The sequence below is a fragment of the Phragmites australis genome, chromosome 8, assembly GCF_958298935.1.
Source record: "Phragmites australis chromosome 8, lpPhrAust1.1, whole genome shotgun sequence".
Lineage (NCBI taxonomy): Eukaryota > Viridiplantae > Streptophyta > Magnoliopsida > Poales > Poaceae > Phragmites > Phragmites australis.
The window spans coordinates 14,192,009-14,218,763 of record NC_084928.1 but is presented as its reverse complement, the minus strand read 5'-3'; the positions used below and the strand labels follow the sequence as shown (position 1 = coordinate 14,218,763).

The following is a 26,755-nucleotide window of genomic DNA, read 5'->3' as shown; positions in this document are numbered from 1 at the left end:
AGGGGGGAGTAGGGCATTGGCGCTGGTGCATGCACCACATCTAGGCCAGACCAGGGCATCGCGATGGCGTAGCAGTTCGATGTTGAAGCGTTGCAAGGCATCGTCGAACGAGCGTCTGTGGACTTCAGGTTCTGCGGCTGTGTAGATGATGGCAAATCTGTTTGGAGGAGGAAAAACAGAAAGGGTGTGCATGATGAGGAAAGATAATTAGGGGACGACGGAAATCACGAAAAAGGGAGAGGGTATTGGGTGTGATCAGAAAGGAACGGGTCTAACTTAAAAAGATGTGAGCCATTAGATGAAACATGATGGATGGTCGAGATTGTTTACATCTGTCATAACTCGTGCTTTTTACATTAGTGTTGAAAAATCAAGTTGAACTGTGCCTTAGTTTATATGTGATAAGTGATTGACAATGTTTTGGATTTGGTTTGATGATTGTTGGATTGCATGAGCATATATATGTACTGTAATTATGATCATGACTAACCAAAGTTGTAGAGGAAATAAAGTTGGCGTTTTTGTCTCTGAGTCCAAGAAAACTGTACATGCTGGATGATCTAGCGCAGGAAATTTTATACACGCCGGATGATCTGGCGCCTAGGAAGACTACACGCTGGAGTATTTCAACTCAGAAGCAAAAATTGAAGTACACGCTGGATGGTCCGGTGATGGGCATAATGAACACCGGAACATTTCTTGCAAAGAGGTTGCAAACCGACTCTGGTGGACTTACATACGCCGGATGATTCGGCGATGAAAGATGTGAACACCGGAGAATACACCGAACCATTTGTTGCAGAGAGATTGCAAAATGGTTGTCTGGTGGAGATGAACACACCGGATGGTCTGACAATGAGAAATTGTGTACGCCAGACTATTTCTTGCAGAGAGTATTCTAGACGGACAGTTTGGGGAGTTGAACACGACGGATGGTCCAGCGCTCAGGAGGTGTGGACGCCGGATCATCCGGTGTTCATGTTTTTTTATGTGTCTTAAACTGAGGATTTTGATTATGGATTAATCTATAATGGAGTTGGAGAGATGTGTTTGCTTGTGTTGTGTTGTGCAGGTGATGGATGCAACATGGCAGTCGATAGTGGAATGATCGGGGCCAAGCGGGGTGTTTGGTGCCAGACGATCAAGGAGGCCAGGCGGAGTCAAGGGTGATCTAGCTATGCACATGGAGGACAAACAAAGCATGTCAAGATCGATGAAGACGGCGTGTTGACAAAGTCAAACAAGGGGTATGCCGACGCAAGTGACAATGCACCCAAGGGATCGGGAGCAAGATAGACTTGACGGCGGTCAAGATTGCAAGATGGAGTGCATGCGTCGACATCGGGATGCTTACTTGGGGTCAGAGCAAGCGGCGGTAAGTCACGCGTTGAGAAGCGTGGAAGGTAGTTTCGCGGTTTGGCCTCAAAACCGTGGAAGGATGGAGTGCATGTGGCATCATTGCGAAGCTAGCATCGAGGCAAAGCTAAATCGTGAAGGCGCCATGGCTGTTTGATGGACTGAGCGAAAAATGGACCAAAATGCCCTGATGGTAGGTAGGAGACCATTAGAAGAGAGGGATATTTTGGGAACAAGAAAGCTAAGTGCTAAGCTACCTTCCTAGGCCTATAAATAAATGGGTAGTGCTGTGTGGGAGGTTTGATCCAGCCATTTGAGCCTTGAGAGATAGGTTTTAGAGGAAAGAAAAGGAGAGCTTAGTCTTTGTAATAGGTGAGATCTTTTTGTGAGAAAAACATCTTGTAATCTACCGAAAAGATCAGCAAGAAATGAAAAGATTATTCCTTCTGATGCTTATATTCATCTCCTTCTAATCTCTATCTATTGACTCTCTTACTTTGTTGTGAGTTTTTTCTTCTTGGTTGTCATTTTCATTTTCGTTGAAGGCTGAAATTTTCCCACCTTGAGAAGTTATTCTTCTAGTTGTTAGAGGCTTAAAATTCACATACAAATATATACAATTGAGTCTTGAATTCTCTGGGATCTAGATCACCAACTTGAAAAATCTCTTCTTCTGGTAACCATTGCTTTAGATCAAAGACTTCTTCCCTCAAGTTGCTATCTTTTGTGATGATAATTCGTGAGATAAACTTCAATAAAGCCTAGGGTTCATATACATCCACAAGAGCCATGGATTTTTTGGAAATTTTCACAGTAACTTGATTCTCTCTAGTTTTACTTTCGTTATAGATTTTTTAGGTGTGTTAGGTGACGAACAGGAGAAGGCCATCCGTTTCAAAAGAAATAGGTAAGGCGCCTATTCATCCCCCTCTATTCGCCATTCTCGGTCCTACAAGTGTAGATATTGAATATGTGCCTGGCCTTTCCTATTTTAAGGTCCTCATAACTTTCTATTTGTCTTCTTTAAGGTTCAATGCGATAGATAAGGACACAATAGCATGATGACTTTTTAAGGGTTCAATGCGATAGAAAAGGGACGCAATAGAAGCACACTCTATAGCTAGGGGTGAAAATGGGCCGGATTTTTCCCGCCCGTTCAATCACCTGATCCAATTTATATGCTAATCGGATCTTGAATATCGGATATCTAAAAGAAATCTCAGATAGTTGTATCGGATATCGGATTCGGATCTAGGGAGCCAGGTATCCGTCGGATATCGGATATCTAAGAATAAAATCGGATTTATCCGAAGACTATCCGACAGCTTTCCAAACCTATCTTCTGGAGCTTGAAACTTTTTCATACGGAGTCGGATGGAAAAAAATCTTGCTATGAAAATTATAGCTCTCGATGAGATCTACAAGTTTCTAGTAGATACTTTTTTCATTTGAAGTTATTAATATGTTCAAATAATTTATATAACCTTCAGTCAGCATATTGGACACTCATAACTTCTTCAATTTTGCTTTAACATTACTCATTCCATGGGAGTATATTGTTGATTTTCTTGTTGGACCTCTAATCTAGTTGAGTTTTGGATACGTGGAATGGTCAAACAATCATAACATATGCAATATATATGGTTATTTCTCTTACTCAATATCCGAATAAATATTCGTGACCGACATTGTCTGCATCGGACTCGTCACATATTTGATCTGTATCGATCTGTATCCGTGACCGAGATTATCTGTATCCGTACCTGTATTCGGCACTATTCATATCTGACTCTGAACCTGAGGAAAAAATATGGGATAGGATATAGGATCTAAGAAACTAAGTTGAAATGTGTCTTGATTTACATGTGATGAGTGATTAACAATGTTGCTATTTTGGTTTGTCGATTTGTGGGATTGCATAAGCATATATATGTACTGCAAATATGATCTTGGCTAACCAAAGTTGCAGAGAAAATGAAGTTGGCATTTTTACCTCTGAGTCCAGGAAAATTGCATACGCCAAATGGTCCGACGCTAGGAAATTTGTACACATTAGAGAGATTGCAAAATGGGTTCTAGCAAATGTATATGTCAGAGTATTTCATCCGAGAGGTAGAGATTGAAGTGTACATTAGATGGTCCGGCGATGGAGTAAAGTGAACGCTAGAGTTTTTCTTGCAGAGAGGTTGCAAACTAGCTAGGGTGGACTTGTACTCGCCGGATGGTCCGAGGTTCAAAGGGATGAACGTCGAATGCTTCGCCGGAGCATTTCTTGCAGAGAGGTTGCAAGATGGCTGGTCCGGAGAAGAAGTACCTTTGCAAGAAATGAAGTGTATGTTTCCTCTAATGCTTGTATTCATCTCTTTAGTTTCCATCTATTGGCTCTCTGGCTTTGTTGCAAGTTTTCCCTTTTTGATTGTGATTTTTGTTTTTAATTCAAGGCTGAAATTTTTCAACCTTGTGAAGTTGTTTTCCTTGTTGGTAGAGGCATAAAATTTAATCTCTGAATTGGTCTTGAATTCTCTTGCCATTAGACCATCAACTCAGAGAATTTCTTCTTCCGATGATTTTTCTTTTGGAACAAAGTGTTCTTCCTTCAAGTTGCAATCTTTTTGTGGCTATGACCCGTGGAATAAGTTTCAATAGAACCTAGAGTCCTACAATTGGTATTAGAGCTGCTTTGATCACCAGTTGACCTTAACTAGCTTCGTGATCTGTAGGTAACAATGGAGAGATATGGGAAGATTCCGCTCTTTGAAGGTCGTGATTTTTCATACTGGAAAGTGCGCATGGAGACTTATCTCTTAAGGTAAGGAAGTGCAATATGGGAGATTGTAGACTCCGACTATGTCATCCCTGCTGCTCGCACTACTCAGGTTCAAATTGAACAATATGAGGCCAATAACATGGCTAGAAATATATTGTTCACCAGCCTGAGTCAGAATGAGTTTGATATGGTTCAGTACCTCCATACTACTCGGGAGATCTATTCTACTCTGAATGTCTTTCAATAAGGCACTAATCAGGTTAAGTCTAGATGTCAAAGCACATACAATCAAGAATATCAGATATTTGTGCAAGAACCCGGAGAATCTTTGGATGCTATGTTTGCTAGATTTGATGGAATTGTTATTAACCTTAGATCTACTGGGGTTTCGCAATACCTAGCGAATTTGCTTTCTCTTCTATGGTTTCTATCACAGAGGAGCAGGTGGACGCATTAGATGATGAAGATTTGACTTTGATTGTGAAGAACTTCACCTGCTTCTCAACAACAGAAGAGACCAGAGAAGAGGCAGTTCTTATGCCTATTTTTAGTGTGGTGACACCACTCACTTCAAGGCAGACTGTCCAAGGCTCAAGAAGAAGGAGGATCGTAGCCACAACCATGACAAGCACAAGAAAAACAAGAAGCCCTCCTTCAAGAATCGCAACAAGATGGTCAAGAAGGGGACCTAGGCAGCATGTTGAGCTTTTGTGGTGGCGCTCAGTGATGTCGACACCACCTCAAGCTCGGAGGAAAGCTCAGAGGAGGAGGAGCCACCCGTGAAGAACAAGAGGAAGAACAAGGACTTCACCGGTCTTTGCTTAGTGGCGAACGAAACTGACAGCGACCCCGAGCTTGATTCTTCTATGGTATCACCTTCCTATGACTAGCTTCCTATTCAGGTTGATACATTGAATGACACTCTTGTTAGTCAGGATAGATTGCTTAAGATAGCACTTTGAGAAGTAAAGGAACTCAAGTCTAGGCTAGAATGTTCTTTTCTGAGCTCGAATTGCTTAGGTCTAGGGCAAAAGATGAGGATTGTGATAGTTGTCTTGTGGTCATGAGTGAGCTTGCCGAGCTTCAGACTTTGCATGCTCAAATCATCAATTGACTTGAGACTGCTGAGAATAAGCTCCTTGAGGAGGAGTCTAAACCTACTCTCTTAAGCGCTTGTAAAAATTGCCCTTTGCTTACAAAGGATGTTGAGATGAAAGTCAAGCGCATAAAAGAGCTAGAGTCTAGATTGGAGAGTGCTGAGTATACTAAAGATATGCAGCTGAACTGTTCTACCTGCATTATCTTCAAGGACAAGCTCAGCTGGGTTAGAGGGCAAGTGGAAAAACTCATGGCCAAGAATGAGTTTCTCCTATCCCTTATGAAAAAATGGTCAGAAGGTAAAGGCAAGATGAACTTGATTTTTGCCAAGACCAAAATGTGTGCAGATAAGGCGGGTTCAGCTTTGGGGTTGGGTTTTGAGAGGGTGGCTTATAATGGGGATGGTAAGACTATTTTTACCACACCTACTACCCTTGAGGCTGAGAAATTCGAGATCAATACCCCACCACAACCCACAAAGAAGAAGTCCATACCACAACCTACAAAGAAGAAACTCACACCACAACCTGAAAGAGCTCCACAGCCAAAGGTGAAAGTCCTTGTGAGAGAGCCTAGAGTGACCAGCAGTCCAATTTCTGAGAGACGCTACCACTGCACTTACTGCCAAAGAGAGGATCACCTAGTTGGGTTTTGCTTTCGCGATAGGAGGGATGAGCGGCATGACTGAGAGTGGAGTACTCGGGACATGTGCCATCCCTCTTTTGGTGTACATGAGCATTTTCCTCACTCTTACTCATGAGATTTCGGAGCTTATCAATCTTCTCCTAGAGGTGGTGCTCGGTGTGGATCTTACCATGATTCATATGGTTTTAGTTCACATGTAAGATACTTTGAGTTGCAGCGCTTTGGCGGACCATGTTTTCCCTATCATGGAACTCGCCCTCAACACACTAATGTTGATTTGTATGCACCTGCTTTTACTACTTCAGGGCGGATGACCCAGTACTGACTTCCCAAGTAGTTTTTGTCTAACACCAGTACTGAGCCTGGAGAACAAGCAGCTCATCAACTTTGGCTATTCACGCCATATGACCAAAGATGCATCATGGTTCTCAAGCCTCACCCCGACGAAGCGACACGAGTACATCACATTTGGGGATGACAGAAGAGGTAGAGTGAAGGCCAAATGTATGGTAAGAGTGAGTGAGAATTTCACTCTCAAGCATGTGGCTTTGGTGGAGCATCTGGGATGCAATTTGCTTTTTGTATCTCAGTTGCTGGATGAGGACTTAGAAGTGCGCTTCAAATGCAATGCTTCTCAAGCTTAATTCCTCGAGCGCTTTGATTTGCTGGATTTCTCAACTCAACCCTCTTTTGAGCTTTGGATGTGGCATAGGAGACTAGGGCACATAAGTTTTGATTTTCTTTCTCGTTTGAGTACCCTAGGCTTGATCCGAGAATTGCCCAAACTCAAGTTTGAGAAAAATCTTGTTTGTGCTCCTTATCAGCATGGCAAGATAGTTTCCGCCTCTCACCCACCAGTTAATCTGGTGATGACTGAACAACCAGGAGAACTTCTCTATATAGACACTGTTGATCCTTCCCGAGTTTGTTCGGCGGATGAGAAGTGGTATGTACTTGTCATTGTTGATGACTTTTCTCGTTACTCATGGGTGTTCTTTCTTGTGAGTAAGGATGAAGTGTTCTCACACTTTCAGAGCTTAGGTTTGAGATTGTTCAAGAAACTCCCTGGTGCATTGAAAGCTATTCACAGTGATAATATCACCGAGTTCAAGAACTATCTCTTTGATGATTTCTGCCTTGAACATGACATTGAGCATCAATTTTTTACCCCACGCATTCCTTATCAGAATGGCATAGTTGAAAGAAAGAATCGCACTTTGGTGGAGATGGCTAGGACGATGCTCGATGAGTATAAACTCCTAGAAAGTTTTGGGCTAAGGCTATTAGCACCACTTACTATATCTCTAATCGGATTTTCTTACACTCGATCTTGAATGTGACTTCTTATGAGCTGTGTTTTGGGAGGAAGCCAAAGTTTTGTCATTTGAAAGTTTTTGGATGTCGTTATTTCATCCTAAAGTGTGGCAATCTTGACAAGTTTGAGTCATGTTCTTCCGATGGAATTTTCTTGAGTTATTCTCTTCATGGTCATTCTTATGGGGTCCTTAATCTTGACACTAACACCATCACGGAATCCTTTGATGTCCCTTTTGATGAATCAACCCCTTATACTAGCCCCATTCTTGAGTGTGCAAGGTGATCAAGAGATAAGTGAAAGCATCTTTGTAGATGGCGACTTGTTCAGTTCTTGGTGATGATGAGGATGATCCACTACTTCTTGCCATCACACCTGCTACCGAGCTGGCTCCTACTTTTTCTACACAGGCAGAGGGTCCTGTAGTATCTACTTCTACTTCAGCTACAGCAGGCGCTTTAGTCTTAGTATGATAGGCCTAAGTCCTTGTTAGAGCATGGGTATGTGATGGGGTTGGTTGATTAAACTTTGTTCACCTTTAGGCATGGTAATGACTTCCTACTTGTTCAGATATATGTGGATAATATCATTTCTTGTGGCTCTTCTCATGCTCTTGTGGCCAAGTTTACAGAAACTATGAGCAGGGAATTTGAGCTGTCGATGATGCGCAAGCTCAACTTGTTCCCTGTCGATGATGGACAAGCTCAACTTGTTCCTAGGACTGCAAATCAAGCAATGCAAGCAAGGTACATTTATCCATCAGACGAAGTATACCAAGGATTTACTAAAAAAGTTCAACATTAGCGACGTAAAGCCCTTGGCGACACCGATGGCTACCTTGACTGTGCTAGATCCGGATGAAGATGGCGAGAAGATAGACCAGCGCGAGTATAGGAGCATGATTGGCTCCCTCCTATACCTGACGGCGACAAGACCCGACATCCACTTCGTCGTCTGCTTGTGTGCCCGCTTCCAAGCGTCACCAAGGATATCTCACCGCTAAGCGGTGAAGCCATATTGAGATATCTCAAACACACCTTTGAGTATGGTCTTTGATTTTCTATATCTTCTTCTCTCTCTCTTTGTGGTTTTTCGGATGCGGATTTTTCTGGTTGTAGAATTGACAGTAAAAGTACCTCTGGTACTTGTCATTTCTTAGGTAGTTCTCTTGTGTATTGGTCTTCTCGCAAACAATCTAGTGTTGTGTAGCCAACTGTTGAAGCTGAATATATTGCTGCCGCTAGCTATTGTTCTCAAATTTTATAGATGGTTGCTACTTTGAGCGATTTTGGGTTAGACTTCAAGAGTATGCCACTTTTTGTGACAACATCAATGCCAATAACCCAGTCCAACACTCTAGAACCAATCACATAAATGTGAGATTCCACTTCTTGCAAGATCATAATGAGAAAAGAGATATTGACTTGAGATACATAAATACTCAACACCAGTTTGCCAATATTTTTACCAAACCTCTAGATGCAACAAGATTTGCCTATTTGAGGGGAGAGTTTGAAGTGTGCCATCCCTATGGCATTGTGTGAGGGGGAGTTGCAGTTGTACATACTCTATCATACTTTTGTTGCATTTGCATTACATTTCATCTTGTAAGATAATCATAATAGTTGAGCTTTGACTCTTATGTCTTTAGCATTATCCGTTGTTAGACTTAAATTTGGACTAAATTGAGTAGTTATGTGTAGCAATCTTTTAAACTTAGGCTCCTCTTGATGCTTTGACATGAATTATTTCAAGCAAGCTAGTTTTTTCTAAACATGAAATTTGGCAATTTTATGAATCATGTAGACTATGAAATGCTACACTCTTAATCACCATATTCATAATTGCTTTGGCTTAGTCAATGCTTGTGATAAGGCTAGTTTGATGAATATCTTGCTCTAGACTTCTTGATTCAAGAAAGTGGATTAGGGAAAATTGCATTATGTTTTCTGTCTTTGTAAAATATTTAGCTCATAATAGAACCTTGGGGGAACATGTGTTCCTTGTATCGCAAAGACACTACTTGACTTAACCTAAGTGAAAACTTGATAATTTATGTAATTCGAATTCTATTGAGCAATCAAGTTTCTTGTGCTAAAATATAATCCAATACGGTTGTCTTGATGCTTCATGTGGTTTGCCAAAGAAGTAAACACGTTTGCCAAAGAACTAAACACATGGTTGCAAAAGTCAACTTGAGGATAAAATAAATTACAAAGAAATATGCCTAAATGATCAATTACGCTTTAATCACTTGATCAAAACTAAGTTTTGGTTTCGTATGTGAGCATTTGCAAAGCATATTGTCAAAATACTTGTTTGCCTAGTTTGAGATTGAAGTATGCTAGTTCTTAATGCTTGTGTTGCCTCAGCACAAGTGGATGCTTACATGGTGATCACTTTTAATATGATTCAACTATGTAAACTTAAATGAACCAATAATTCTTCAAGATTAGCTTGTCAAAGCTTCATTTTTTAGCCTTTATGCAATTGTGAGCTACATGTTCTACTCTCCATAGCCCTTTGAAGTTTCTAGCTTGTGCAAATGCTTTGTGATATACTTGAGAAAGCTCATTAGATTTGCATATTCATGCATTTCATATAGTTTTTGTCCTTGATGTTTGCATTGCCAAAGGGGCACAACTTATGCACTAAATCATAAAGAAGAAGAATCCTGAAATATGTGCATTCATCAAAGGGGAGCTTTTCCATTTGGCTTGTCTTTGTCTCTCTTCGAGTTTTTGCGATCCTTTTTATGCCAAGTGGCATCTGTTGCTCTTTCTTGAGTTTTTTATCACTTGGATGAGCATCTCTTGTTGAAAGTTTTCAAACCAAAATCTTTGTGCTTTGAGGGTTATCATTACACTCATCAAGGGGGAGATTGTGTTGAAATGTGTCTTGGTTTATATGTGATGAATGATTGACATTGTTGCTATTTTGGTTTGTTGATTTGTGGGATTGCATAAATATGTATATGTACTACAAATATGATCCTGGCTAACCAAAGTTGTAGAGAATATAGAGTTAGCATTTTTGTCTCTAAGTCTAGGAAAATTGCATACGTCGGATGATCCGGCGCTGGGCAATTTGTACACGCCAGATGATCCGGTGCTTAGGAAGACTTCACGCCGGAGCATTTCAGCTCGGAAGCAAAAGTTGAAGTACGCGCCAGATGATCCAGTGCTCAGGAAGACTTCACGCCGGAGCATTTCAGCTTAGAAGCAAAAGTTGAAGTACACCGGATGATCCGGCGATGAAGTGAAGAGAACACCGGACTATTTCTTGCAGAGAGATTGCAAAATGGGTTCTGGCAAGAATGTACATGTCGGATGATCCGACGATGGGCAATTGTACACGCTGGAGTATTTCATCCTAGAGGCAGAGATTGAAGTATGCACCAGATAGTTCGGTGATGGAGTAAAGTGAACGCCAAGGTTTTTCTTGCAGAGAGTTTGCATACTGTCTCTGGTGGACTTGTACTCGCCAGTTGGTCCAGCGTTCAAAGGGATGAATGCCGAATGCTTCACCGGAGCATATCTTGCAGAGAGGTTGCAAGATGGCTGGTCCGGAGAAGAAGTACACGCTGGATGGTTCGGCACTCAAAAGCTGTGAACACCAGATCATCCGTTATTCACAATTTTTCTGAGATGTGTATTGACTGAAGATTTTGATTTGGAACTAACTGGAGATGGTTTGAAGATATATGTGTGCTTGTCTCATGTTGTGCAGCTGATGGATGCAACTTGGCGGCCGATGACGGGATGATCGGGGCCAAGCGGGGTGCTTGGTGCTGAACGATCGAGGATGCCAGGCAGAGTCAAGGGTGATCAAGCTGTGCATATGTAGATCAAGCAAATCATGAGAATGTGGATGAAGACGGCATGTTGACCAAGTCAAACGAAGGGGATGCCGGTGCAAGTGACAAGGCGACCTGGGGGATCAAGAGCGGGAGAGACTTGTCGGCGGTCAATATCACAAGATGGAGTGCACGTGTCAACATCGAGATACTTTCTTGAGGTGATAACAAGTGGTAGTGAGTCACACTTTGAGAAGCATGTGAGGTGGTTTTGTGGTTTGGTCTCAAAACCGTGGAAGGATGGTGTGCACATGGCATCATTGCGAAGCTAGCATCAAGACGAAGCTAAGTCGTGAAGGTACCACGGCCGTTCGATGGAGGAGAAAAAAAATAGACCAAAATACCCTGGTGGTAGGTAGGAGGTCATTGGATGAGAGAGGTATTTAGGAACTAGGAAGTTAGGCCTAAGCAACCTCCCTAGATTTATAAATAGAGAGGTAGGGCTGTGTGGGAGGATTGAGCCAGCAATTTGAGCTTTGAGTGCTAGGTTTTAGAGGAGAGGGAGGGAGAGCTTAGCCTTTGTAATAGGTGAGAGCTTTTCGTGAGAAAAATATCTTGTAATCTGCCGAAATGAGGGCTAACATTTGTAAGAAATGAAGTTCATGTTTCCTCTAATGCTTGTGTTCATCTCCTTCTAATTTCCTTCTATTAGCTCTCTGACTTTGTTACAAGTTTTCCCTTTTTTATTGTGATTTTCGTTTTTGATTCAAGGCTGAAATTTTTTAACCTTGTGAAGTTGTTTTTCTTGTTGCTAGAGGCATATAATTCACTCTCTGGATTGATTTTGAATTCCCTTGCCTCTAAATTATCAACTTGGAGAATTTCTTCTTCCGGTGATCTTTCTTTTCAAGCAAAGTGTTCTGCCTTCAAGTTGCAATCTTTTTGTGGCTATGACCCGTGGAATGAGTTTCAATGGAACCTAGTGTTCATCTACATCCACGAGAGCCAAGCTTTCTTTGAGAATCTTTTGTTGTAGCACGTCTTTCTTAAGTTTTTGTTTCCGCTCTTGGTTTTGAGGTGCGTTGAATGACAAAATAGAAGAAGGCTATCAAAAAAATTGTGAAACACCTATTCACCCCCCTCCTGTCGCTGTTCTCGGTCCTACTGGATCAGCGATACCCATCCGCATCCAATCCGTTTTCACCCTTATCTATAGCTATGCTAGCATTTCATGTGATTAGTTACCACTAACCGACTACCTTGTTAGACTTTGGAAAAGCGATAGTGCTAATCCAATTCCAATCATCTATTTTTCACAAGTCGTCAAGAACAACGAAATACCTTGTCTCCTCCAGCCCTTGCATCAAATCATCCATGAGGTTTTCCACTTTCTTACATTGAATTTAGCTCACTTTCTTGCTTTTAAGTTCTCTTGGGTGTCCCCACAGCATAAGAAATTTTCAACAATGTCGATGCTGTTGTAAACCTTCCTAACAAGAGTTGTCTTCCCAGAACCTCCCATACCAACCACAGAAATTACTTGATGAAGGCCATGGTTTGCATGAATATCGATCAACTTAAGGAAGTCTTCTTTCGGGTTGTCAAAACCCACAAGGCCAGTCTCATCAGTTCCTGGCTGACATATTGCGAACATCTTCCATGTTGGAATCCAGCTTCTCGGTGTTGGGCTCGATTAACTTGTACCGTATATTTCTGTTGTTCACTTCTTCAACCCTTGATTTGAGGTCGCGAATCTGGACAGCAATCCGATGGCGATCTTTGAGCTTCATCAACTGCTGTGACAGGCTTTGGTTCCCTACGTGGACCATAAACGAATCAAGGCAATCGTCAATGTTATATGACAGATCCCTTACTTGCTCCACCCACACCTTCAGCAGCTTGTGTTTTTTCTCCATAATTTCAGCATCTATAAGGAATGCTTGCATTGTTTTTAGCTCGTCTTTGATGAACCTCCCAGCCAAAAGCTCAAAAGAAATTCAGGACAATGCTTGGTGCCAATCTACATCTCGTGGCTCGCAACAGTGCACAGACAGTTCGCCACTTCCATGAAAGTTTATAAACTGGTTGTGTGCAAATAAATGAGCAGATGAATTGCTCATCTAAAACATATGCATAGCTTTCAAGCAATATCCTTAGATCCTACCGGTTTTCCCTAACAGGAGAAATTTAGACAGGTTGCTGTATGTGAATTCTAGGTTAGAACTGAAAGAGAAAGTATCACCCTGAACAAGTGATACGAACTCCAGCTGACAGAGGCTGGCGTAGCAAGGGAGCTAGAAGAGCTTTGCCTGGGCTCAATCCCACAGCTGAAGCGGACGTGCTCCTCCCCGGCCACGGACCGACTACGACCATGCCGTCACAGAGCACGTAACGGATTTGAGGAATCTAGAATTTTCTTTATTGAAAAATCCAGCAAAAGGATGGCATTGTTTCAGCAAGCATTAGCTCATCTTTGATGAACCTGCCAGTGAAAAGTTACATGACAATTGGGACAAAGCTTGGTGCCAACCTACCACTGTGGTGCACAGGGACTCGGGGAGTTCCCCACCCACCTCCATGAATCTTTAGAGTGCTAATGGCTAAGTAAAACTTGTTTGTAAGTTTTTTTTGTTTTTGCTTTTTTCGTCACCAATGACCATGCAAACTTATAGAGAAAACAACTCAATATTTGGAGATTTAAAATTGCCATGTAATACATTTTAATGTAATGATAGATGTCTACTTCACTACACCTCTTTTTGAAAAGTTTACTAACTTTTGAGCAAATTGCTCCCTCTACATTTTGGACAAAGTTCCAGTCACACTATTAAAACTTTCACCATCAATAGCTTTCAAAATATTTAGTTTGGAAATGTGAAAATCATGTGTAGATTTCATGAAGAATACTTTTATAATATCATGAATTTATTAGATTTTATAAATATATTTTAATAAAAAATAGTGGTCAAAGCTACACTTTGTAGATCGTGTCATTGTCCAAAACGCCAAGTATTTTGACTGGAGTGAGTAGTTAATATTAGGGGACAAATCTGCACCAAACGAAAAGAATAAATCAACTTGATGACTAGATGACATATAGGTTTCAATATTACCTGGGGATTAATACTTTAAAAAAATACTAGAAAGCCTCACAAAGAAAACCTAACCCTGAATTTAGTAGACCCTAATTACGACTAATCCAAAAAAATAAAAGCTATGTCTGATTTGAGTTGTTAAAGATTAGAAATATATGTAATGTATACTAGTCCAAGCTGCACAATTATTGGGCCAGTGGATTTCATCATACTGAAATACAGAAAAAGGCCACAATGGGGATGCTTACCATATCTCCTTCCGCACTCCCAGTAGCAAGCTCATCTCATTCTCATCCACAACAACTGATCCCGCCTTGCTTAAAGCACTTCTCAGCAGGGACCTTGCCATGTTTAGCACCATCTCCGCCATCTTCCCTTCCTTCTCGGAACAAACTTTCTTAGGATTTTGAAAACCGGCGATGATAGGTTATCCCAGCAGGATTATACCTAGTTGAACTTTTCTGCGGTTTTAATATGTACATGATAAAAAGAGAATGTTCAAACATGAACGCTTAAGATTTATCAAAAAAGAAAGAGAAAGAAGTGTCAGAGAAATCCAGATCATGCGGAAAACCAACGGGGAAATGGGGTCCACTCACCAGCCTCACTGCAAGATTACCTTTTCCGGAGCTCAGAGCATATAGGACCTGCTGACAGAACCCTCCACCAGAGACCTCGCCAAACTCGACCACCAACTCTGATATATTCTCTTCAGTACTCTCAGAGGCTCAAACTCTCAGTACAAGTTTGCTTGCTTGTTCAGTACTATATAGCTGGTTGGTGCACTATTTTAACATAATACAAAACATAAGACACAAAGTTGATGAGCGCACAAAACAAAGTTGACATGACAAGTTACAAACAGAATCGAAGGCAGAGAAAAATCAGATTACTAGAGAACTTCAAAAAACTGAGCTTCACTTACCTGGCCACGCCCTTTGAGATCTTATCTGATCTGCGAAATCAGATGTCTGAATCAAAAACCTAGAGAGCTTGCCCACATGCTTTGGCCGGACTTGACCTTGATTCGATATGGTTTGTCCAGAAAACAGAGGTTAGGCGGGCGGCTTTTGCAGCACACACATCCTTGTTAGGGTTCTTTCCATTTTCCTTTGCACTAGGCCACCAATGCTAGCTTTGAGAACCAGTTCAAAACCTACTAAACACTCAATATTGTTGCATTGAGCAAAGGGATAAGCCAGGTTGAGGAGAAGACGGCATCTGACTTTGCTTGATCTGGTTTGTGCAGGACAGGCACCAGCTGCACTCTGCTGTCACCTTTGCGTCACATAATTCAGGAGAATACTTGTTCAGCTGTTCTTAGAAAAGAATCGCCTAAACATGCCAATCCCACATGTTTTTTCACTAGTCAGTAACCATTAGGTTACTGTGAATGCATCAATCAGCCAACTGGGCAACTGCAATTTTAGCAGAATCCACATCGTTGTTACACGTCAGAGTACAAGTTAAAAAGAAAACGGCATTAGCATGTGCCAGCAGTTACACAGAAGTACAATGGAATGGCATTAGCAAATAACAATACGGAACAACAGTAGGAAAAGTCTCCATTCATAGTTGCATATAGGAATCTAAGAGAAAGCTTATCAAGCATTGATTTGATCCTGGGATAGTTGGACTGGAAGGAAATTGCTGCCGCCAAGGAATGACTGATCGTCAATTTGTTCCATTCTCTGGTGCGATGATTGTCAAGGGCATCATCGCCGCTGCAACACAACTGAGATATATACATTATGCCAGCCGCATACCTAAGTAGCTTGGCCACCTGAAACTCCAGACCAAGTGATATTTCCTTGAGCCTTGAATGGTGGATGATGCCATATATCACGATCCCAGTTCACTATCACGGATGCTAATTCTTCCCAGCCATTAAAAGGAACCCTCCATAAATGTCACCTCTCTCAGTTGATTTTTTTTCCAGACTGTCGATCACTTTGAATCCTGGTGTTCAAGAATTCTGAACGCTAAAATTTCTCCACAGTATATGCACTCAGAGAAAGATAAAGAAGTAAAGGTTGGGCAGTGACTAAGTATTTCCATACATGACAGCAAGAAGCATGCCTTCTATGGTCAGCACAACATTTGGAAAGTTGAATTGGCTGTTGTGGTCCCCGGTAGCATTACCAAAATTCAAGCTTCCATTAACCTAAACATTCTGCATGGAAGATCACAAAGGTGTTATCAGCACTACTACAGTTTGCTTCACTTGAATCGGCTGAATAACCTAGCACCAAACGAATGTAAAAGTAATGTACATTTAAGATAGCTCCATTTAGAGATAAACACTGAACAAACTGAAAGCGACTAGAGGAGGTGAATAGGAGCCCTTAAAAAATTCTTAATCAATAAATAAGGCTAATGTCCAATTCAAACCCAACCCTTAAAAAAACACAACATAGAGCAACACAAAGTATAGCGGAAACAACACTAAAGTGCGCTTATAGCGAACAGCAAAAGTACTCCGACCAGTACTAATAAACAATATTCCGACCAGGAGATCAATAATTCCGACCAATACTGATGACCAGTAGCACGCCCAGTACTGATGAACAGTAACCCAACCAGTATTCTGACCAGTACAGAGACCTACAGTATTCCGACCAGTACACCGACCTACAGGAAGGTCCGAAAAAGATCTGGTTGCAAAATAAATATTGTTCACGGATGTTCTAGATAGGAACCGGAAGTTACGAACTGGTTGCAGTACTGAAAACTACAGCTCAGAACACAAGATCCAAACTAGAAATCTAACTAAACGTGGTCCAAATCCAACAAAATTTTAGCCACAGCTTCTCACGAACACTGTAAGTCTTTATCCAAAAGATCTCCTCAAAGAGATCAAGATTTTAACCTCTATTTTGTGGATTTAACCAAAAACAAGTGAAGAGGAAAATGTTTAGAAAAAGGATTTCAAGTTGCACGTGTGAGCGAGATTATATGGAATCACCCTAGATGTTTCTCACACAAGTCCTAGGAACCTTTTGACCCAACAAAATCACTTGAAATCATTGTCACAAGCGAGGAGTCAAAAATCAACTAAAACTTTAAGAACAAGAGATAAACAAGAGGGAGATCAAAAGCATCACAAGTTTGCTAAGCAACTGATGAATAGAAATATGAACTTAGCAAGATTCATAGATACATGGCTTGCCGCCCTTCATCCTTCCACTCTTGATGAGATAAAGTTTAGAGCTATGAACTCTAACTACTAACCAAGCCTAAGAAAATATCAAGAATGAAGATAGGTCCTGGAGAGGTGTTGACGTGCTCTAGTTGTCCTCCTCTCAGAGAGCTCTTTGCACCGAGCCTCTCCCATATATATATAGGCAAAATGGACAATTCCCAAAATGACCCTAATGACTAATACATAGATATTATCCCCGAAGGGCAAAATGGTCCAACTATTTTGTTGTCCATCGGACGGACCTGACGCCTTCACCACTCTGCTTCGTCTCCAAGCAAGCTCTGTGATGGTGCTACGCATCCTCCGACTCCGCCCCTGGTTTTGAGGAAAAAAAGGGCAAAACTGCCTTGCATGCTTCTCCAAGCATGACTCCTCGATGTCGATGCGTGTACGGCCTCCGCCATGACCTTTGACACCTTCAAGCTTTTGCGCTCCCACCACCGGGCCGCCTCTCAACTTGTCATCGCCTTTCCGCCTTGACTTGGTCGACACCATCTTCATCACCTTCTCTTCCCATCATGTTTTCTTGCGCCCTCCATGTGAGCGATGCGGATCTCCCATGGCTCCACTCGGCCTAGCACGGTCCGTCGGCACCAAGCCTCCACTTGCCCTTCACCACCTTGCCGTTGATCGCCATGTCACATCCATACACCTACACATCATGAGCCAAGAAACATGTCTCTCCGCCATCCTCTGTTTTCACCCCCAGTTAGCCGTAAACATAATCAAACACAATTGAAACATGATATGCAAACCGAAGGCTCCTACTCAACAATTACATGAATCACTCATCATCAACAACATAAATCTCTCTTGTGTTCTCAATCTCGCCCTTGATGAGTGCATTGACAACACTAAAACACAAAGATATTGATTTGATAATAATAAAAGAAAAGAAAATCATCTAAGTGACCAAAAGCCAAAGAAAAGAAAACACAAGGTCACTTAAATGAGAAAAACACGAAAAGCCGGAGAAAAGCAAAGAAGAACTTCTCGGTTCCCAAAGAATTGGGTAATAGCTCAACAATTCATATGGCCCCCAAAGAATTGGGTAAAAGCTCAACGCAGCCATAGAAGTTTAAAACTCACAAAAAGCACCGGTTTCCAAGATAGTTCAAATATAACCGCAACCGTGCAAAATAAGTACAAGCTCCCCCTTTTGGCATGTTCTCACTGTTTTCCCTTTTTGGCCATCTCTCCCTTACTATGCAATCTCTCCCCTCTCCCCCGTTCTTCACTCTCCCCCTATTTTTTGTAAACTCTCCCCCTTTTTGGCAATGCAAACATCAAGCTCACAAGCAAGCATGCCATGAAATGGAGTGCATACGAGGTGCAAGCCTACAAAGCTTCACATATAGATTACAAAGAACTTGAAGGGACTAGACATATCAAAGCACTACAAGGAGTAAACAATATAGCTCAAAGGCACACAAAGTCTCAAAGTGATACTATGTTACAAGCACAGGGAGCAAAAGCATGTTTTGATCATGTCTTTCAAATTTCAAAAGATGTCAGCACATAAGCATCCATAGTTACATAATCAGTACAAGGATTAACTAAAAACTAGTGCTATGTCAAGCTCAAACCAGTCAGCCAAGTTCTACCCGACAGGCTTTGCAAACACCCACATATCGATCCAAACCTTAGTTTGACAAGGTGAAACAAAACATACTTAGCACATTTTAACTAGTACAGATTGACTTTTTTCATTCTTTGATCAAATATTTTGGCCCATCTATAGATCCCAGTCAAGCACTGCTCAGAGGAGCTACTCGACCACCCAGCAACTACTCGCGAGTCACCTACGACCATGCACAAGACATCCACGACCATGTATAGATCACACACGGCCACGTACATGACATCCACAACCACTGTCGAAGAACACTAGCGACTACAGACGAGTACATGCGACCATTCACATGAACACGCTATGCTGAGAACTACTGACCACAGACGAGTACACGGTGGACGCAGAGGTTTTTCTCAGATAAACTTTGGGTTCACTTCCTTGGCAAATGCATGAATCATTCATTTTGATTGACTTAACATGTGATTCAAAATATGCAAATTTTCACAAGGGCAAAGCAAGTTGTGCCTTTGCGACATAAAAGAGCATAAGCTCTCCCAAGGGTTAATCATGGGCTAAAACTTTACAAAGACAAAGAACATAGTCCAATGTTCCCCAATCTGCTAAGCTGAACAAGGAGGGCTAGCACAAGCTTTTCACAGAAGTAGCCCTAATTCAAGCACTGATCTAGCTAAAGCAAACACTCAAGGGTGACAAGTGATTAAGTTCAATATTCATATTTCAAATTCATCCTTAGAAAAGACAAGCTTGCTCAATAGATTTTATAGCATATCTCAAAAAGAGCCTAAGCTTGCACAAATTGGTATACATCCACTACATTTAGCACAAATTCATAACTAGTACCAGCAAGTGCTATGAACATATAAGAGAAGCTTGCTAAAATGCATTTTGCACATGATGACCATATGATACATGATGAGATGCAATGCATAAATAGAGTATCTCATAAGGTGTACATAAAAGAGTAAAGGAAAACATAAATGTACACAATATTACTAGAGAACCAAAAACTCTCCAACTCAAAAAGGAAAGCACACACGAAGTTCCCCTCGCAAGCGAGCAAAGGTGGATTGATGTAAGGAACCGTCCAAATAGTATTCAAATTAATCATCAGGAGGATCATTATTCATAATCCAACCTCGACGATTAACCCAAATATCATTCCAGTAGTCCCGGCACGTGTTTTGTGCCCAAGGATCGGAACACATGCCTTCCAACATACATATCACAACACAGTTTAATAAAGAGCGAGTAATTAACATTTCTATTACAAGTTCTTAAACATGCAACTGTTTCCAGCAACTTACATCAAAAGACAACAAAAGCTACGCAGCGGAAGATAAACCTAAACAACAAAAGAGAACAGCGCCACATGCCCTTAGGCACCGTCCCAAAAGCACGACCTTCAGAGTAGGATGCACAACTCTTGCCCGCCACCCTAATCGGTAGGCACGAAGTAGCCGAAAGTCGCCTCTTCCTCACCCGCAACACCTGCATCAACTTAAGGGCAGTACCCTGAGTACGAAGGTACTTGCAAGACTTACACGATATGGGTATATAATATCCCAACTCCAAGGATTATGCATTGAGTTGTTAGCAAGAGTATGCCACAAGGTTAAGTAAAACATATGCGATAAGCAACCTAGACATATACGTGTGAGCACCTATACTTAACCAAACATACCATTTTACCCTGCAATAACAACTAAACATAATGCATCTGAAAAAAACGTAAACATAGCTGTAAGAACCATAACCACCTCGAACCGACATACCAACCATCTCGTACCACATACCACAATATTGACTACAATCCACAACTCAAAAACTCTACGATCGATGCAGATAAGCAATAGCATGCTCATGACCGAGAGCGCGGCAGTTCGAACTGTTTATACACCCTGCAGGGGATACTCCTGGACCCACACGACTTGAGGACCATACGACTCGCATGACCACGCCGGATCATACGAGGGGGTACTTATGTCAATCTTTCCCAACCAGCCCCAACCGTTTGCAGCATGCATCGCTCGGCGCGGCGGTACTAAAACTACTCCCGGAGCAAACTAGTACCACTACAAGCCCGCCCGCTCACACCGTCGATGTTCAGACCCCAAAAAGCCACAGCTGCGAAGGTATTCGGCTCACCTTACCATTAGATCGGTATGTGGTGAGTAAGGAAAGTGCTAAAGCTGACTACACCGATGATCGGTGCTTAACTGGTGCAAAGTGGTCTATGGTGTCCGATTTCCTCTACCGACCTACCCAGGGGAACTCCACATCTGGGCAGGACAAAAGACCTTCTAGCACCACCCACACCTTATCTCATACTCACCACTCATACAACCAACACCAACAACCCAACACGGTAACCATTGTAAAAGTAATTTAACCTATAGCTCGCGAACTATCCGACGTTCCACCGCTCGACTTCTACCGAGGACATATGCATTGCTAAGCATCTCGCATCACTTTTAAGTTAGGCCTTATCATGAATAAACAAATGCTACAAGGATATGGATCAATAATAATTCAAGATAGAGACAATGCAACCAACATAGGTTCTACCCATAAGCCTGACATCGACTTCCTATACATGCAAACCTATACATAAGCATAATTTATCAATATTTAGACTTTATTCCATTCAACTGATAGGGTGCAATATGTTATATGCTTGCCTTGATACACTAGCTCACAAAGCAGGGCGCGCCGAGATCATCCTCGCTCACCAGGATCATCGGTTCAGCGTTCTCTAAAAAGGATCAACGTGTGCAATGCAATGAGTATGAATGAAGTGTAACCATATGCCACAATATACATATAATGGATGAAAATATTTTTCCTAGATAGAAAAAGTCATAAGGAAACTAGCAAAATTGGAATCATCAATTTTGGACTCGCAAAGAACCAACGGTGAATTAACGAAACCTTAACCTAATTAATTCTCTTCAGAAAGTTGATTAACTTTTTCATGACTGGGGATATTTTTAATAGGTAGAATAGGTTATTATGAAACTAACAAAATTAGTTTCATAATTTTTGGAGCTAAGAAGAATTTATTATGAATTTTACAAGCCACACATCGCCTGATGAACAGTAATTGCGGAAGTTCCACATTGTGGAACTTCCGAAAAATTGTGCGGAATTTTCGGACTTTCTAGAAAAGCTCAATTTTGAGGGAAAACTTTGCCAAATCAATTTGAAATCCTCTCCAATCCAAAGGGGAACATATTTGAGATGATTTATAGAGTCTAGAATTCACTCATCAAACTAGCAACTTGAGATTTATAAGTCTAGAATTCACTCATCAAACTAGCAACTTAATTCCCAACTCAAATCTCATCTAAATTCTCAGTTTGGTCCAAAACTTCAAAACTCATGAACTTTGGTCTAATTCAAAATCGACCAACCAAATCACGAATTTTTGCTATGGGGAGCCTAAGAAACTTACCCAAGATGCTTGTGGAGGCTGGTGACCGTCGGGAAGTGGAGGAAATGCTCGGGAAATGAAGAATTCCGGTGTTCTTCTTGTTTTAACCCTAAACACCAAAATGAGCCAAGAACGACTCAAATCCTCTGGGAATTCGAAAATGAATTAGATGGATGGATAGCTTACGAGCTCGTGATCGCAATGGTACCACATGCTTACCTCTAATCCTTCTTTAGAGCTCGGATTTGAGGGAGAAGGGGAGAGAGAGTGAGAGAGGGAGTGAGAGCTCTTGCTATCCTTGCTTTGGCCGGTTGGTAGAGGAGAGAGGCACGGGAGTGGTAGTGAGGGAGCAGGTAGGGTTGCTGCCCAAGTGGAGATGGGGTGGTGGGGCCACATGTGGAGCCCACATTTTAAGGAAAAAGTCCATTTTAACTGTGAATTTAATTATTTTCTCTCCCGAATTTCCTTCTCTCATCCAATTGATTCAAAACGAATTGCTCTAATGTGCCAAAATAATTTGCCTCAAATTTAATTATGACGCTAATGATGTATGATTAAATATAATCATGCGATTATGGAATTTGGGACGTGACAATTGACCAAGCGGTTTGGTGAATATATCTACAAGTTGATTATAGGTATCCACATGACAAAGATCAATGTCACCCTTTTCATAGTGGTCTCTCAAGAAATGAAATCCCACATCTATGTGTTTTGTCTTTGAGTGAAGTACAGGGTTTTTAGCAACACTTATAGCAGTGGTTCTGTCACATAAAAGTTGCATGCTCTGAGAGCTCAACCCAAAATCCTTTAAAGTAGCAATCATCCACAATAGCTAGGAGCAAAAACCAGCGGCTGCTACATATTCGGCTTCAATGGTGGATTGGGCTACACTGGATTGCTTGCCAGAAGACCAACACACAAGAGAAGATCCAAGGAACTGACACATTCTAGAAGTGGACTTGCGATCAATACGACACCCAGCAAAATCCGCATCAGAGTAACTGCGAAGTTTGAGTGTCGCTGATGCAGAGTACCACATACCATGCTCGGGAGTAAAATGAAGATACCTCATAATCCACTTGACGGCTTAGCGATGTGAGGTTCTCGGAGACGCTTGAAAACGAGCACATAGACACACGGTGAATTGTATGTCCGGCCCCATAGCAGTCAAGTACAAAAGGGAGCCAATCATACTCTGGTACTCCTTATGATCCATTGCTTCTCCATTTTCATCCGCATCTAGAGCTGCCAACACAGGCATGGGAGTTGACATGTGCTTGGCATCCGTCATGTCAAACTTCCTTAGCACATCTTTGGTGTACTTGCTCTAGTGGACGAAGGTACCTTCCTTGGTTTGCTTGATTTGAAGTCCAAGGAAGAAATTTAGCTCACCCATTATGGACATTTCAAATTCTCTGCTCATAGTCTCTGCAAACTTGACCATGTAGTTCGTTCATGCAAACCACCAATCATCTGCTGGGAGGGGTGTCGATGCTGAATGTGCCGAGGGGCTTCTCTTTCTGAAGTAGCCTCCCCCTCAATGACAGCTGGAGCTTCTGCTTGATCATGTAGTGGTGCAGCAGATGTGGAAGCAGTAATAGTATCAAGACCTTCTGTTGATGTAGTGGAAGCATAAGGTAGCTCTTGAGCAGTTGGTGATGGATGGAAACCAGCATCATCATCATCATCAACAACTGGAGCTAGAACGTCCTCATCAACAAAGATGTTCTCGCTCAATTCTTGTTCACATACAGCCTCAAAAGCAAGGGTTGTGCATGGCATAGTTTCATCGAAAGTAACCTCACATGTTTCCATGATTTTGTTAGTTTCTAAATTAAGTACACGATAAGCACGACTATGTAAGGCATAACCAAGAAATATGCCATCAGATGAGCAGGACTCAAATTTGTCCAAATTACCTTGCTTGAGAATGAAACACCTGCATCCAAACACATGAAAGTGATTTACCTTGGGTATCCTTCCAAATCTCAACTCATAGAAAGTTCTGTTCAAGATCAAATGCAAGAAAATTAGATTTGAAACATGGCAAGCGATATTGATTGCCATGGCCCAATACTTTCTAGGAGTCCTATGCTCATCAAGCATCGTCCTAGCCATCTCAACAAGGGTTAGATTTTTTTCTTTCAACCACATCATTTTGTTGAGGCACATAAGGTGAAGAAAACGGCTGCTCTAGACCAGGTTCAGCACAAAAAGGCTGAAATTGAGCATTTTTTAATTCCTTACCATTGTCACTGCGAATAGCTCTCATGGTATTGCGAGGAAATTCATTCTTCAACCTTAAAACCAAATCTCAATAATGAGAAAATGCCTCATCTTTTGCTTCCATGAAAAACACCCAAGAGTACCTCGAAAAATCGTCAACGATCACAAGAACATACCTTTTTCCACCCGCCAAACGCACACGGGATGGACCAACAGTGTCCATATGCAAAAGCTCTCCCGGGTGGTCAGTCATCACCTGTTTGACAGGTGGGTGGGAAGCAGCAATCATCTTCCCATGATGACAAGGGGCACAAACCAAATCTTTTTCAAACTTAAGCTTGGGCAATCCTTGGACAAGGTCAAGAGCACTCAAACGAGAGAGTAAATCAAAACTCATATAACCAAGTCTCCTATGCCACTTCCAAAGCTCAGAGGTCGAGCTAGCCATTAAGCAACAAGAAGAACCAAAAGACTTTGAAAATTCCATTTTGAACACTTGGCCAGCTGGAGAAATACCACACACAAGATCACCAAAAGAATCAATACCACGGGAAGCATTTCTCTTAAAGCGCACTTTAAAGCCATCCTCAAGAAGTTGCGAAACTGACAGTAAATTGTACTTCAAGTTGTCAACCAAAACAACCTCCTTGAGTACAAAGGAATCATTTACCTTGATGGCACCAACTGATATTACCTTTCCTCTACTGTCATCCCCAAAAGTGATGTATTCTTTTTGCATCACCGGGGTGAGGCTGGAGAACCATTTGGGATTTCCGGTCATGTGGCGCAAACAGCCGGAATGCATGATCCATATGTTCTCCAAACCTCTGTCCTCCTACTAATAAGAGGAAAAATTGTGAGCGAATGACTCAACACTGGGGTTAGTGAAATATGAAGCATTCCAATGTCGAGCCACTCGTCCAAAAATAGGATTAGCACGAGGATACTTATTCTTTCTCACAGGCAGGGAGCGAGCACCACGATGTTGAAAATATGGTCCGCCAAAGCCTTGAGACTCAAAGCCACGAGCACGTGAGCCATAGCCATAGAGAGCATGACTAGGTCCACGCCAGGCAAAAGAACCACCAGCAACCATGCGACCAGTTCCACCACGACGAGAGCGAGCAGATTGTTTGTGGCTAACATGAAGACAAGGCTCATGTACACCATGGGCAGGGTAGTACATGTCCTGGTTGTTCTACTCAAACTCACGTCTCTTATTTCTCTTGCGCCTAAAGTAAAACTCAACTACGTGACCCTCATGGTGGAAGTATTCACAGTGATATCTAACTCCTCTGTTAGGTTTGGGATTCACTCTAGGAGGTTGTCTTGGCTGTTTAGGCTTGCTTTTCTCAGGAATTGGTGGAACGGTATCAAACCGTTTTCGGTACTCGTTGGGCTTGGGTATCCATATATGTTTCTTGGGAGGAATTTTGGGTGGCTCAACTGGGATAACTTCACATTTGTTTTGGGAGTTGATGGCAATAGATTTATCACAAGCACTCACTCCAGAGGTACTGCACTCTTCAATTTTTCCATATTCATAAGGCACCCTGGTGTAGTCACACCCGACACCAGTCCTATCCTCTCTCTTGAACTGTTCCACAATCATACCTAATTGTGGTTCACTAGTAGACACTCAACTCAACACAGACCTATGCAGCTTGTTCTCATCTTCCAATCTAAGTATTTCTGCCTGACAAGTATGTAATTCATTTAACAAGGAAGCACATGTATCACAAGCTGAAATAATAGCCTTAGAGCTAGAAGCATTAACTAGTTTCTTCTCAAAATCCTTAAGCTTAGCATAGTTCTCAGAAAGCTCAGATTTCAAAATTAGGCAATTTTTGCAAGCTCCTAGCAAAAAAGATCTAGGCTTAAGCTCTTCTAAAGCAAGCTTAGTTTTCTCAAGCTCATCTACTATAGAAGCATGTCTAGTTTGCAGATTAGACATTTGAATCATGTAAACACCACATGCATCACACTCTATCTCATCTACAACTGTGGGAGCAGATTTTAGCAATTCAAGTTCTATGGTAGCATTTTCAAATTTCTTTTTGTATTCTCTAAGCTTGCACACAGCTAACTTGAGATTGCAATCTTGAGCTACCAAAGCATCTTCTAGTTCATCTACTTTTACAGAGTGCTCATCGGCAGAAAGTTGTACCTCTGAGTCAAGCTCAGCATCGCTGTTGTCACCGGCCATAAAACACAAGCCGTTGAGGTTA

General features: G+C 41.7%; 1 protein-coding gene across 1 annotated transcript; it reads right to left on the bottom strand.

Moving 5' to 3' along the window:
* Positions 1–12,469: 12,469 nt before the first annotated feature.
* Positions 12,470–14,844, bottom strand: LOC133926678 (disease resistance protein PIK6-NP-like). The gene is made up of 2 exons (XM_062372703.1): positions 14,321–14,844; positions 12,470–12,948 (listed from the first exon to the last, which is right to left on the bottom strand). The coding sequence occupies exons 1-2, from the start codon at positions 14,440–14,442 to the stop codon at positions 12,603–12,605; spliced, it is 468 nt and encodes a 155-aa protein (XP_062228687.1). The 5' UTR covers positions 14,443–14,844; the 3' UTR covers positions 12,470–12,602.
* Between the last annotated feature and the right edge of the window lie 11,911 nt (positions 14,845–26,755).